Source organism: Dicentrarchus labrax, unplaced genomic scaffold, assembly GCF_905237075.1.
Source record: "Dicentrarchus labrax unplaced genomic scaffold, dlabrax2021, whole genome shotgun sequence".
Taxonomy (NCBI): domain Eukaryota; kingdom Metazoa; phylum Chordata; class Actinopteri; family Moronidae; genus Dicentrarchus; species Dicentrarchus labrax.
In genome coordinates this window covers 7763895-7779725 of record NW_026136717.1, presented here as the reverse complement: position 1 = coordinate 7779725, position 15831 = coordinate 7763895, and the positions used below count along the sequence as shown (strand labels likewise).

At 42.3% G+C, this 15831-nt stretch overlaps 1 protein-coding gene across 2 annotated transcripts in view; it reads left to right on the top strand.

Annotated features, from left to right (window-relative positions):
• The window catches only part of plcb3 (phospholipase C, beta 3 (phosphatidylinositol-specific)), a 53048-nt gene that overhangs the window by 20268 nt on the left and 16949 nt on the right, over positions 1-15831 (top strand). For both annotated transcript variants that reach the window (XM_051428928.1, XM_051428927.1), the window contains exons 3-8: positions 11249-11317; positions 13043-13180; positions 13669-13748; positions 13836-13889; positions 14157-14229; positions 15637-15737. In XM_051428928.1, coding sequence (XP_051284888.1) covers positions 11249-11317; positions 13043-13180; positions 13669-13748; positions 13836-13889; positions 14157-14229; positions 15637-15737 — 515 coding nt within the window. The remainder of the gene's footprint in view (positions 1-11248; positions 11318-13042; positions 13181-13668; positions 13749-13835; positions 13890-14156; positions 14230-15636; positions 15738-15831) is intronic.

Below are 15831 nucleotides of genomic sequence, written 5' to 3'. Positions count from 1 at the left end.
ATCCTTTCCCTCAGTTATCGCCCTCTCTCCATCTTTGTGTAATGTTCAGAAGTTCAGCATACAAGACCTCTGACGTGTGTGTGTATGTGTGTGTGTGTACTCGGAGCCCAGAATTTCCCATAATGCTTGAGTCAGTGGCGATAACAACCAACTGTCGCTGACAGACACACACACACAAACGCACACACACACACACACACACACACACACACACACACACACACACACACACACACATCCACATCCACATCCACACAGTGGCTTGGCAGTAAAATGAAAGAGACACACCCCACCATGCACCAGTCTGCACTGTTTTTCTTTCCCTTTCACTCACTCACCGTCCTCTAGTTCTTTCAGTCTTTCCCTTTTTGACTTATTTAAATCTCTTTGAGATAAAATTGCCATTAACATGACCAGTAACACATTTTTGCTTGAAAGAGTTCTCTTTATCTAACTGTGGTGCAGCTACACTCTTGTGATTTATATCTGTTACTATCCCTTGGGTGTTCTGCAAGCATAAATCGAGTAAGGAACACAGGGGTTGAATTTTATAAAAATATTTAAAAGTAATGACAACAGGACTCAGTAGCGTAACATGCAGGACTCGCCAAATGTTAGTGTAATATGGTTGATACTGTTTGATCTAGTACCTTGGAGAGATATACTCCCACACTGCTAATTCATACCGTCCAAAGGCAAGGTTTACTCCAAGTGGTCGCTTTAATTAAACAGTGCATATTTCACCAGTGTCCAAACTCTTCCTGAAGGCCGGCCTGTCCAGGAAAAACTCTTATTGTAGACATTAACATACAGTAAAAATCTGTTATTTCCTTTGTTTGGGACCTGTTGTAACCCCTTCAGTGACCTGTAAGAACCCATGGTACCTAGTTTGGAAACCGATTTCCCAGTGTCTATCCTGAGTGCCGGTTGGTGGGTCGAGTCTCACTGAGGCCACAAGCTGAATGCAAAGTACGTGCTAGTGGCCGGAGGGTTACACAAGATCCACATGCATATCTCAGATCCACACATCTGTTACAACATATGCCTGCGCCCTCCTGCTAATCTTGCTGTGTGTGTCCTTTTTCTGTCCTCTGGCAGACAAACTCTCCTCCAGCTCCCCTTTACACTTGCAGCCTAAATTGGATGTTTTAACAGATTGTCGGAGGTTAAGTAACAGCCAGATGGAGGACAGCGGTGAAAGCGTTCTCTAAAGAGGTTGAGATGGATCTTTAACTAGGGGTGTCAATCATTTCACATCGACAAGCTGATTAAAGGAAGAGTTTGTTGATTGTTCCTTATGTGGAGACAGCAGCTGTATTCGGCTTCAATTCAAAGCAGCTATAGTGGATTACAGTGGTGACCAAGAGTCCTCAGAATGTCCACAGAAACTTGTTGAACCACTCCTGAAACATTTCTTCGGTTCATGTAGTGACACATTTAGTTTTTTTGCCCTGTTTGTTTAGTTTGCAACCCAGCTGCGGTTGCATGTTGTGGCAGTATAGTCAAAAAGAGAGGATAATCAATGTGAATCTCAGTTTCTATACTCAGTTCATTTTCTACCTGTTTTTAAATGGCCCTGTAATGCAGAGTATAGTGCTGTTTGCACATAATCAGGGGATTCTCATTTGTTCTTGTCAACCAGATCTCCATCTTACACTTCTTTCACTGGAAAGTAAATTTCTGGGTTACGCAGGATGTAAGAATGTGGTGTGATCTGATGATGCATGTGGTTTTTAAAGCTCAAGACCGTGCAAAGCCTGGTCTCCACTGCACAGCCGTACAGCTCTAACCAGGCCAGCTATCATTCATGGCACCTTGTTTGCCTGTTTCAGAACATTTCTGCAATCCTTTTCCAAGCTGCCGTTGCCAGCACAGATGATTTGTCAGCTAAGTTGTACTTTCCAATAAACTAACAGGGCCGTTTGATTTAGTGCGGTCAAGCCAATCCTGGCGGAGCGCAGCCTCACCTGCCACAGCGGGATGAGCTGAGATGCACCTGGCGCTGCTACGGCTAATCCTCCCCGTCCCTCTGTTTTACTTTGGCTATCCTTTGCTTCTCCCTTTTGCTGTTGGATCTTGCCCTGTTTCTACACTGCTAATCCACCTTCAATTTGTCTTCCCCCCCTCCCCTTTTACTTCCCAGTGTCTCTCTGTCTCAAGGCAGCTGGTAGCCGTCAGAGAGATGAGGCAAAAGTTGTCCCTCTAATATAAACTGAAGGATGACATTTCCTCCCCCTCTTGCTCTTCATCTTCTACCTCGCTATCTCCGTTTTCTCTTTCTCCACCTCACCCCCTGCTCCCCTCCTCTTGGTCTCATCAATGCATTTTCTCACGTGGTCCCTTCCTACCAGAGTTATTGCTACTTAATTTCTTGCAATAACACTTCTAATCTCCCCTCATTCTCTGTCTTGGCGTGGGAAAGTGGGCAGGAAGTTACTCAGACAGGGAGAAGGGGGTTCTGGGGAATTTTGTTGCCCCCTCTTCCTCTCTCCTCCTCCTCCTCCTCCTCCTCCTCCTCCACATTTCCCTTTTTCCCCAAATTCCTCTCTCTCTCTCCTTCCGTCCTTCCTCCTGTCTTTTCCTTCCCGCCCTCCTTCTTTAAGGTGTACAGGTCATGTCAATAGCACCTGGTCTTTAAGCCATTTGCCCCCAGGGGTGTCTTTGTGTTACCACAGAACTGCAATTTAGCCTCTAATGGTGTGGAATTGATTTCACATACCTTGACCAGATTGAGGGGCGGGACACGCAGAGAAACCCACAAACACTTAATGTAGTGTGTCAGGTGTTACCTGTGATGTGAGTTTAACAAACAACCCAAGGGGAGCTGCTGCAGTGTCACCACATACTGGAGCTGCTGGAGGTGTGAAAGTGAACTGTGTCAGTCCAGTATGAGAAGAGAGAAGTGGCCGCTATTACTGTGAGTGGTTTGGGTTTTAAATAGGGCTTTTTTTTTTCAGTATTTTGTAAAACGCTCTTTTTGCTTTCTTCACTCACATATCGGTCAGTTGAATATAGATCTACAGTCAGGAGACAGCTAGCTCAGCTTAGCATAAAGACTGCAAATAGGGGTTGATCCATTTGCATATTTGACGTAAACATATTAAAATGAACAACAAAATAAAATGGAAAATTGCAACAAATATAAAGATTTTGGAAGCCAACCAGCAAATGTTTTGCAGTTTTCCTTGATACCTGTAGGATACATTTTTGTTTTTTGAATAAAGAACTACAAGATGTCCCACTTTAACTTTGAAAATGAAAATCATGATGCGTCCAAAGTCAGATAGAAGCAAAGTGTGACTGACTAGAGGACGCTGAGAAGAAACAGTTTTTCAACCGCTTGAAGACAAGATGAGTTTGTTTTCTCTTAAGTATTGCTTGAACATATTCATTTTACTTGTGATACTTTTGAATCCACATACGGCAGCATCCAATTATTTCTTCTTTTGTTACACACATCACGGTCACACGCAACTGCAAAGCTGCAATGGAAATGCAGACCTTCTAATCAAGTCATCTCAACGAGTTAGTTTAATATTGTAAGAATATATTAAAAGTAGCCCGTCGAACTCAAGTCCGTCCCTATAGGCTTTATTGTAGTATCAAAAGGCATTTTCTATTGTATGACAATTTTATTTAAATTATCATTTTGAATGGCTTCACTGCCTACCATTATGAGCCATACCCAACTGAACTGGTAATACTGGGTGTAGCCAGGCTGGGAAGTGTGTAAGTGTGTGTGTGTGTATGTGGGTGTGAGAGCGTGTGTCTGCGCATGCGTGTGTAAAAGAGCCAATTGTTAGAAGAACGATTGTTGGCAGGTGTAAGTAGAGATCTAATAGAGATTATCTCCTTGGCTCAAGTCTGACATCCAGAAGGAATTAACTTGGAACAAGGGGTTTACATAATGCACACACAGGCGTGCAGGAGGTCATTTTTTTGCACACACACACACACACACACACACACACACACACACACCCAGTGAGCAGTTGACAGGGGAAGTTGAGTGTGTCAGTCGATAATGTGACAGCTTCCTCCCTCTTTCTCCTCTCTTCTGGTTTCTTTATTTCACTCGGTCACATGTTTTATTTTCTGTTGACATTATCTGTTAGTGCACATGGCAGAGCAGTCTTCATTTTCACTCTCCCTCACACACACACACACACACACACACACACACAGTCACTCATATAGCACAGACATTTAGTTCTTCACTGTTTGAAGAAGTGAGACACTGCATGGTATCAAATCCATTGTCTAAGCAGATGCTTCCTCCGAAATGTGGGTGTTTCTGTGTTTGTACACCACATACTAATCTCTCTGCTGAGCTACTGAAACTGCCACCGCGTGTGTGTGTGTGTGTGTGTGTGGGTGTGTGGTGTGTGTGTGTGTGTGTGTGTGTGTGTGTGTGTGTGTGTGTGTGTGTGTGTGTGTGTGTGTGTGTGTGTGTGTGTGTGTGTGTGTGTGAGCGGCTTAGAAATTAAACCTTGAAGGACAATCATAGTTTAATACAATCTTATCGTCATTGTTTCAGCCATCGTTAATAACATTGTACGAAACCAAATTAGGGGGCAAACAGGCAAATGAATGAAATAGTTTGGAAAAAGTAATCTGGCTAAACTGACAGCTTGTTTACAACCTCTTGTCGTGCTCTGCTGGACAAAAATACGAAAATTAGACAGAAATTGTGCCAAACTGAAAATATTCTTTACAAACTTTTGAGAATAGTCTTATTTGCTTTCTTCCTGGGACGTAAATGAGAAGATCGATACCACTGTAAAGTCTTTATACTAAATATGAAGCTGGAGTCAGCAGGAAATTAGCTTATCATAAAGGGAGGAAACGGGAGGAAACAGTTAGCCTGGCTCTGTGCAAAGGTTAAAAATGGCACCTTTGGGTCTTCAGACAGAAAGCAAAGCAACTTTTAGCCTCGTGTTTTTCATTAAGTAGTGTAGCGACTGTGTACAGACGTTAGCTGTAATCTAGCTTGTAACATATATGCACAGATCATTTTTGTGGTTTTCTTTGTGTCTGTGTGTGTTTGTGTGGCAGCTGAGACTCTTGTTGATCTCACCCATTGACAGTATATATAATGGACAGAGCTTCCGGGTCAGTGAAGTGAAGCCAACACGGACGTGTCTTAAACCTGCACTCTATGTAAAGGCCAGCAGGGTGAGCTCCATTGGCTGCAATAACACACCCGATACCATTCACTCTAATGGAGAAATGACTCAACTTCTCACTTCACTTGATTTATTAGCTTAGTAAACAGTTTCCCATTGAGTTTATGGTCTCAGTAGCTAGTTTCAAGTCCTCTTCCATACATTATGATGTTGATTTATTAAATTATGGTCCAATTTAGAGTAAAATAGATGATAAATCAGCGTATGTTTTTGGCTGTAGCTACCTTGTGATTGACAGGTCACTCTCAGTGAGTCTGTCTAGCACACAGCATGAAACTCAAACTGTCAAACTAGGCAGTGCTGATCAAATATGAAGCAAGATTCTGTTACTGCGTTCACTGTTTCTCACCTAAAATCGTTTCACAAATATATTTTAATATGAGGAATATGAGATTGTGTGTGTGACCATTGTGTGTGAGTCCAAACAGCGGAGCCAATGAGAGCAGCTCAACTCCGTCTGTCATGGCAACATTTGGTGCTTCTATATGCTAAGCTAAGCGAACTGCTTTCGTGCTTTAGCCTAATATTTAGTGCATAGATATTGATTGATATTGAACTTCTCACCTAACTCTCTGCAAGAAGGTGAATAAACATATTTAACTACACACTGTAGGTGCTATACCCTACATTCCTTCCTTGGTGTGTGTGTGCTGCAGGCAGCTGCACATGCGGGTTTGTGTTGTAAGTTCACACCGCAGATCTGTGTGTGTTTGTGTTTTGTGAAAGATTTATGATTACTGCAACTATTTTTGTTTTGTGTGATTTTTTTTTTTTTTTTGTGTGTGTTCTGGCCAGTTGTGCCTGTATTTATTTGCGCTTTGTGACATTTGGTATTTGACTATGTTGTTTATGTGTTCATTTTATTGATGTTCAACTTGTTTTTTCTTTTCCTCTCATGAATGATGGTCTTTTTCCTTCTTCATATATTTGGACTTTCTCTTTCATGTTTTGTTGTTTCTTTTTTCTCTTTCCATCTTCCCAGCATTTCTTCTTTTTCTTCTTCTCCTCTAATATTTCACTGCTTACAAATCACTCCGGATCAGTCTGTCAGCTAAGTGGCTAAAATGTTTACTCCCTCTTCATTTTCGCCCTCTCCAGACCACAGAAATATGCAACAACTAAGTGAGCACGAAGAGCGAGATAAACTGATAAAGGAGGGAGTGATAGTGGAGGAGGGGTTGGAGAGGCAGAGCGTTATCTCATTGATGTACAGCACAGAGCAAATATTATGAGGTGACAGAGAGACAGAGTTATAGAGTGGTCCCATGCTTCACAGGGGTATTAAGTGTCCCCCTCCTCTTTCTCTAAACAACTTGCCAACTCTCCCATCGCCGCCATAAAACAGTTTGAAGATCTCTTTGTTCTACTTCTCCGATATTTTTTGTGTCCTTTAAAGTCTTCTGCTGTCAAGCCTACATCTCCTCTCCTCTCCTCTCCTCTCCTCTCCTCTCCTCTGCACTGATTGGCTGGTTGGGTCGCAGCCAAGCGCTAGAGGGTGGAGACCTGTGCTGTCCTGGCACTGTGCATGTTGGTGTGTGTGTGTGTGTGTGTGTGTGTTAGGAGGATCAGTTTCCTATATGCCGTCATCATGTGCCATTTGATAGGAGCCGTGATTGGTCATTTGAGACATATTTAGCTGTGGTGATCTTTAAAACGCACGCACAGGCGCGTCACAGGAAAGGAGTGGTGCTCTCGTGATTGTTTAGTTGCCCTTTCATATTTTTCTAATCTTTAAGAAAATGAATGGAGGAGAGTGGCAGGGCAGGAGGGAGGAGGGGAAGTGACAAGTCAATCAAAAAAATGAAGGAAGGAAAGGAGTAAGTAAACAAGGGACTAATCAAATCGTATTAACGTTTACCGTATTGTGTTTAGTGCCTAAAAATAGACTAACCTAATAACTGTTGTTGCATCAAAACTACCCATGCATGCAACTGCAGCACAGCACAAAAATTACCATAAAGAAACTGTGAAAGAAATAATTTTATTCAAAGCAATAGTTTGCTATAATTTGCTTTCTTGCAGATAATTACTAACATGACTACGCCAGATGTTTTGTTACAAAGAAACATCTGGGATGTTGCTGTTGGAAACCTTTTAGAAAAGGAACTTACAAAACATACTCAGCAGGTGACTGGATGCGCCATCTGTTTATCACCGTATCACGCAAACTTCCACCAATCATATTAAGGAACCATATAACATAGCCAAACTCTTACTGAGGCCAGTCAGGAGAAAACCCTTCAGTGCTGTTCTTCGCTCTTATTTCAATGAAGAAATACCCTCCAGTTCTTCGTTAACCTCTATGGGAGCAGCCATTGTTGGTTAAGGAACAGTGTCCTTAGGGTGCGTCACTGCCAGTACTTCCTGTAAGGAAGCTGACTGGTCTGTTGCCACTGTAGTTCGGCCACAAACATATAGATTAAAGCCTGGGAAGGTGGATTCTCGTGTGATCAATTCCACTCTCCTATCTGTCAGACTAATATAAGGCCACAGCTAGCAGCCGGTTAGCTTAACATGATGATTGGAAACAGACAAAACAGGTAGCCTGACTTTGACTTCTGAAAGTTAAAAATCGGCCTGCACCTCTAAAGCTCACTAACAATGTCTTATATTGTTAAAGTGTAAAAATGACAAGTTGTGGTTTTCAGTTTCAAAGAAACTTTAACTTGTTGCTTTTACACTTTTGTACCGATTAGACAAACACAATATGTTAATTGGTGAGCTCGAGAGGTGTTGGTGGGGGGATTGGTTATCTGTTTCCATCACATTCAAATCAGTGCTTCTCTGGTTGGTAGAAAGAAAAAATTATCTAATCTAAAACATCTAGCGATTCACTGAAACGACCCAAAACGCTGTACAGTACACATGCCAGGCCTGTTTGTGGCGCTGTGACGCCGCCACACCAATACACTAAAACCCGAAAGAGAAGCCATGGAGCATGCGCTGTTTACAAACAAGTAGTAGTCGTCCGCCATTGTTGTTGTTGTTATGACGCATCTAGCATTCAATTCAATTCAATTCAATTTTATTTGTATAGCGCCAATTCATAACAGAAGTTATCTCAGGACACTTTTCAAATAGAGCAGGTCTAGACCGAACTCTTTAAAACATTATTTACAGAGACCCAACAGTACCACCATGAGCAAGCACTTGGCGACAAGGGCAAGAAAAAACTGTCTGTTAAAAGGCAGAAACCTAGGACAGATCCTCCGGCTTTAGGTGGGTGGTCGTCTGTCTCGACCAGTTGGGGTGAGAGAGAGAGAGAGAGAGAGAGAGAGAGAGAGAGAGAGAGAGAGAGAGAGAGAGAGAATCTATCCGGATTCGAAAAAAACGTATTCGTGTGGACAGGCCCCTAGACTCAATAGACCAGACTGCATTGCACCAGCAAATATGCTATGTTTTGAATAAAGGGTTTCTAAATTAGAAACTCTATCGGCTATCTGCCCATGTGAGTGCAACATTTTCTAAAAGTGGTAAGGAACTGCATTCTGGGAAATGTAGGAAATCACTCACTGAGGCAGAAGTACTTGAGGCAGGCTGAGGGAAAGTTCTTCAGTCCACCAAAAACAGCAAATTAAAGTAAATTGTAGCACTTTATCACAACATGACTCCTGGAAAACTCTCACCCAGACTCATTTGAAGCAGTAATGAGCCTGCAGCTGAGTCTGAAGTGATAAATGGAGTGAGCTGTGTTTGGGCTTAGCATTAAGAGATGAATGGAGCGCTACAGCTGCCATGACTAGCTCAATATTACACACTGAAACACACAGATACACACACGCTAACTGAGCAGAAGGCCGGAATATGTTAGGAATGTGCTCTCACAGATGACCGACCTTCACACGTACACGCGCACCACGTTGTGTACTTGAATACACAACTATGTGCAAAAACATGCACATATCACTTTCACGTTCGTACACTTTTCTGATCACATGATGACACATTTGTACTCATCTTGAGTGAAGATTTGCTCGTGAAGATATGTTCACGCTCCTGTGTCACATGCATCTATTATTGTGCTTTCCCGCACACACATGCACACACCTACACACACACTCACATACACCCTGTCTTGCTCAACAGGTCAGGATGTTTCACAAGTCAGGACCTGCATGTCGAGGATATGCCTGTCTTTATATTGCTGTGACTGTGTGTATTTGAGTGTGTGTGTTTTACATTACAAGCCAGTGAGAAAATGTTAACTGTCAAAGACCCACACACACACACACACACACACACACACACACACAGGCGGAGACAAAGTTGTAGTCTCATTACTGTGGTCTCCAAGGAGTCACCATGGCAATGGCAGAATGAAACCATGGCCTGTGGGAGAGGAAATGTGTGTGTGTGTGTGTGTGTGTGCGTGTGTGTGTGTGTGTGTGTGTGCGTGTGTGTGTGTGTGCGCGTGCGCGGTGCATGTGTGTCCTACAGACCCAGAAGCGGTTTATTCCCCCAGGAAGTAAGCTATTCTCCACAGGCCAATCAGAGGACAAAGTTTGAGACAGAGTTTAATCCAATTGGTCCAACATCTCTGACCTTTATTACTTGCGGCCAGTCCCAGAGGAGTGGACAGCAGGCAGGGTGTTGACATCTCAGCTATAGTGAAGTAATGAAAGCAGGAATGAGGAAGACCTGAGTTTCAATACTTAAGCCAAGGACAGAGACTTTACAAGTTTGTCATTGTTGTTATTTTTGGAAAGGAAATCTAGAACATGGATAATACAAGGGTGAGGAAACTTGACAAACTGACAACTCACAGGTTCAGACAAAGAATAACAGGAAGAGAGACATAAACATTTTAATTAATGAAACATCTTAAAAATGCCACGGTGAGGTCAGCCACACAGAGATGGAGAGAAAGAAGACGTGATGAGTGACACAGATGGTGTAAGAAAGCTTGGGGTGAACCAGTGCAGGCCTAAACAAATATTTACAGTGCGTCCTCCTCTGTGTTTATTGCGGGGTTTATGACCACACTCTCCTCCGCTAGTCGATCCCTGGGCATTTTCGTATCTTGCTTCATCTGCGCTTTCACAGACCTTGCCGTCCTCCCTCGCTGTTGTGCTAGTACAACTCTTTTCCTATCTTCTGTGTGTGTGGTTTACTTGTTTGCATGAGTGTGCATGCATGAATATGTGTATTTGTATTGCAGCATCAGGCATGCAAATCTACTCCAAAGGTGTGTGTGTGTGTGTGTGTGTGTGTGTGTGTGTGTGTGTGTGTGTGTGTGTGTGTGTGTGTGTGTGTGTGTGTGTGTGTGTGTGTGTGTGTGTGTGTGTGTGTGTGTGTCTGATAAAAAATAGATAAGTGGATTTAATGGAAGGAGGAGAAAGCCTAGACAGAGTATAAGCTTTTAGCCTGAGGAATTAATTTCGACAGAGAGCTTTTATTCAGGTTTTTTTTCTGTTTCACATCCATCCAAAAACACACTTTTGTTCCATGATCATTTTCACTTGCTGCATCTTACGTCTTACATTGCAAACCGCAAAAAATAATGTCACGCACCATGGTCAGTAAACATAGTTATCAGTTAAAGTGCATTTCCTGTTCACTTATCTTCTGAACGCTTCATTAATTATCACAGGTTTGAACTGAAGGAAAAGGCTAAGAGTTCTGTGAGCCCGTAATAAGATCCAGCTGTGCTTTGAGCTCAGTGCTAACGACAGTGGGCTAACATGCTCACAAAGACGATATCAACATGCTAAGCAGGTAGCAGTTTAATGTGTTAGCATTCTAGCTATTAGCGCTTAACACAAAGTACGGCTGAGGCTCATGGTGATATTTCCAGTTTTGTAGGTATGTGGTGAAATTTTCAGCTGATGATGGCAGGGGAAGTTAAGGGACAGATGAAAAAAAAAGCAGATGAACCACTCTTCCCCCACATAGCATTACAACAAATCTCTTCCTCCTTCCATGATTCTCAACAGTGATACTGAATAATACGCCACTATAATATATTCATATAAGTTACAATTACTGATGCTCATATTGAATTTCTGTCCTGCACACACTCTTCTACTCATCAAGTGATCGACTGACATCTGTCTGTTTTTCAGGAGGTGGAGATACTCGACATGAGCACCATCAGGGACACGAGAACAGGAAAATACGCCAAACTGCCAAAGGTTGGTAACGTGTGTGTGTGTGTGTGTGTGTGTGTGTGTGTGTGTGTGTGTGTGTGTGTGTGTGTGTGTGTGTGTGTGTGTGTGTGTGTGTGTGTGTGTGTGTGTGTGTGTGTGTGTGAAAGCTGTCACCTCCTGCTGTTGATGACTTCATTCTCTGATCAGAATGATGCTCAAGTGTGACTGTCACCAAAAGATGTGTGTGTGTCCACTGTATGCGTGTGTTTTCTCTCTCAGCTGATGGTTTAAAGGTGACAGAGCGCTAATGAGCCTGCTGACAGTCAGATGGACTGTCAGACAGGAAGTGATATAAGCAGTGACTGTTGGCGAGGAAGTCGTTGTGTAAGAGTGTAGATGCGGCCGACAGAGACGCTGATATATTGGTGGTTAACAGTTCAAACGTGTGGATGTGTTCATGTCGCGCTCGTGGCTCAGATTGTTTAACAATAAAAGACTGTTGGTAGCGTTTCACATTATTACTTCACTTACACTCTGTAATTGAAGTAATGAACACTAAAATTTGGCTCTGCTTTCAATCAGAGAGTGTGAGAGGAGATGCCTGCAATAAAGCCTTAGCCATGGTTTACCAAAACTGCATGTTCAGAAATATTGTCTAGTTACTGTGTGACATTTAGGGGTGAAAAGAAAGATGTTGTGGCTAGGTTTTTAGACATCTGTCTCTGTGATTTCTGCCTCCACCCCACAGATTTGTAAAATTAATTTTAAAGCTGCTATAATCAAGATTTTCCTATTAACAATGGATCATACCACTATGCGAAAGGGGTGATTCGTTGCGTTCTTTAACTGATTGTTTTAGTTGTTGTTTCTGTCGTTTAAGCTGCAGCTGTTTCCTGCAGAAGTATCTCTAATGAACTCATTTTACTCTTGCAAACTGCAGACAGACAATGTTAGCAACTAGCTGGTAAATACAGTGGAGCATTTATCAGCTAAAGAGCCAAATAATTCCCTCAGGAGTTGATAGAGCCCAGACCAGAGCTGAAAGGAGAATGAATATTAGACTTACATTTGTCAGGTGGGCAGAACTCCAAATAAATACTCCAAATGTAGCGCGGTATGAGCTGGAGGTGGAAATAAGCACGTTTGTTAATAAGTTTGCCGTATGAGCTTTAAAAGATGATAATATATCGATGTTGTATTTGTAGTATGTTCAACAACATTTATATCCAGAAGCAGTGTTCCTGTCGTTCTGGAAAATCCACAGAACTCACTGTCAGCAGTTTTACGAGGACTATTTCTTTGGTAGAACGTAGTCTGTGAATTCTCTTTAGTAACACTGCTGTTTCTGAAAACAATGTTTTGTTTTTTCATAATTGCGTTGAATTGATCCTTTAAACTCTCGCTGCTGAATGACATAGTACATTTTGTGCACTGCTTTGGCAGTACTTTGCTCGATAAATAGTCATCCAAGTTAGTTTATTCAATTGAAATGAAAGAGAAACACAATCGAGAGGGAGTGATGGAGAGCATGCCTAATTGATAGAGAGACTTTGATTGTTGGAGAGAGTTAGTGGATGAGAAAGTTGTCCAAAGAGGAGGAAAGAGTCGTTCGTTTAATTAGATCAGAGTGCTACACCACATGCATCACATTTACTGTTCTCAGGAGACTGGGAGATGGACGAGGAGCGGGAAGGATGTGGAGTTCAGAAGCACAAGTCAAACCACTGTTGTGTCCAATATATTGTGTGTGTGTGTGTGTGTGTGTGTCAGGACCCGAAGCTGCGAGAGGTGCTGGGCTTCGGTAAGGGTGACCACGTCGAAGGAAAGCTGGTAACTGTCGTCCATGGCAACGACCTGGTCAACACGTCCTTCCTCAACTTCCAGGCTATGCAGGAAGACACAGCCAAGGTAACCATGGATACCGCCACCACCATCCCATAACCTACTCACAATACTTACATTTGCACATAGTATTCCTTCCTTCATTCCTTCCTTCCTTCCCTCCTCCTTAGCCCCCTCTACTTGCCTCCTTGTTTCCTCTGGCCATATGCTGATTACTCACTTTACGATGTTGACATAGTGGCATTTGCATGTTTAGGAGTTAAGACAGATTATTCCGTGTGTGTGTGTGTGTGTGTGTGTGTGTGTGTGTGTGTGTGTGTGTGTGTGTGTGTGTGTGTGTGTGTGTGTGTGTGTGTTGTGTGTGTGTGTGTGTGTGTGTGTGTGTGTGTGTGTGTGTGTGTGTGTGTGTGTGTGTGTGTGTGTGTGTGTGTGTGTGTGTGTGTGTGTGTGTGTGTGTGTTGTATATAGAAACTTTTTCACTCGGTTTTAGCATCAGACAAACAGTCAAACAACCCTGTTTTTATCATCTCGTTCCGGTCTGTGTGCGTTTCCAGATTTGGACAGATGAGCTGTTCACTTTGGCCACAAACATACTTTCCCAGAATGCATCACGGAACACCTTCCTTCTCAAAGCGTAAGAAGTTGTGTGTGTCTAATCTCAACATGAGACAGCTGTTTTAGATTTTAGATCATTATTTTTAAAGCTTTATGTCTGTTTCAGGTACACCAGGTTAAAGTTGCAGGTGAATCAGGATGGGAAGATTCCTGTGAAGAAGTGAGAAACACACACAAACAACCACTTTTTAAAGTCATACACCAGAGCCCTCAACTTCTTCTTTCCTTTCCTCTTCTCTGTATCTCTTCCACTTTCTCTCTCATCTCTTCTTTAGTTCATCTCTAGTTTATCACGGCTCACTGTTGATCCTTTCAGACTCTGCTTTCTTGTCTTTTTATTTTAATGTTGAGAACAATAATCTTTAAACGGTGAATGCATTTACTGACTTACATGATAAAATATCTCTCCAAACTCTCTTTCTTTCAGTATTCTCAAGATGTTTTCAGATAAAAAGAGAGTGGAGACGGCTCTGGAGCAGTGTGGCCTCCTCAATAACAGGGTAATCATCAGAAGCAATCACTGACCACAGGGCTACTCAAGATATGTGTACCTTGTATTGGTTCATACCTGATAATAGCTGTATAACTAACAGTCTCTCACCCTGGGGTGTTGCATAGCATTCTTTGCATGCCTTTGCAATTTAAGGAAGGCACAAAAAAAGGCTGTAGGCTCTTTGGTAAAAATATACATCTATACATTTTAAATTACTTTCAACAAGATTAAACAACAGATTAAACAAACAAGTTAATAACGTGTTAATTAGTGAGCTTTAGAGATGCTGTTTTGCTGGATTTTGTTACAGAGAAAGACTAGCTGTTTCCAGTCTTTGTGCTAAGCTAAGCTACCTGTCTGCTGGCCATACCTTCATATTTACCACGCAGACAGTATCAAACCATCTGTTTAAAGCCACATGTTTCCATTAAAATCACAGGTTTAGAAGGTAATCAGAAGGTTTGGAGTTGGATTGCCGGCTCCTTCTTCTGTATGTCCAAGTGTCCTTGAGCAAGATGCAGATCGGTGTGTCAGTGTGTGTGAGTTACTTAGTTTCTGATGAGCGGTTGGCGCCTTACATGGCAGCCTCTGCTATCAGTGTATGACTGTGTGTTAATGGGTGAATGTGACATGTGGTGTAATGTGGTCAGAAGACTAGAAAGGCGTAAGCTACATAAGTGCAGTCCATTTACCATTTAATGGATAAAGCATTTTATTTCATTAGTCAAAAACAATGGATAGACAGTGGAAATGGTAAGCCAAGTGTAATGGATGAACAGTGGAAATCCAGTATCAAAGTAATGGATGAATAATGAGCTAAAAGCAATGAAGTTGAAGGGTTCAGCTTCTGCCACAACAAGTGATTGTAGGAGTGAAAACTTGACCAAACCAACCTGAACATTGACAATTTAATTTTATGAAAAAACAATATAAATACAATATCAACCTTAGAAAGAGCAACTAAGTTAAAATACTTAGTCATGGGCTTTCTTTTATTGTATTGTCAGAATCTTTGCTTTAATGCGCATTGTAAGCAACCACAGGATTTGTGGTTTGGTAGGTAAAACAAGGTTTCGTGTTTGTTATTAGTCTGTGCAATCTTTCCTAAAAATCAGTTTGGAGTCACAAGACCTGCCTTTTTGAATAAGAGAGCAGATTGTGCAAACTGCGCTGTCAGCATTTCTCTCTGTATTGTTGTGCTCTGGTGCCACCTGCTGGTCAAAATGAAGAACAAAGAAAATGGGAGAAGACTGAGGAGGATCGGAGCCACGACTGACAATGTCATCAGTGTTCATCCTCCAGTGTTGCTGGAGGCCAACTGACTGTTAACAGGATCAAAGTGTCTCTGAAACCACCAGGCCTCTTTCTCCTTCCTTCCGTATCTTTATACACAATCCTCTCTGTTCTCTCCCAGTCGGAGGGACTCAAGCCAGATGATTTCACGTGGGAGGCCTTCCAGAAGTTTCTCGACAGCCTCTGTCTCCGGCCTGAGATACAAAGCATCTTTGAGGAAAGGTATGATACACATAGATAAAGTTTTCCCAAACACATGCTGTCATTTTTCATGATGTTTATTGCCTTTTGACAGACTAAAATGTCAACTCCCCAC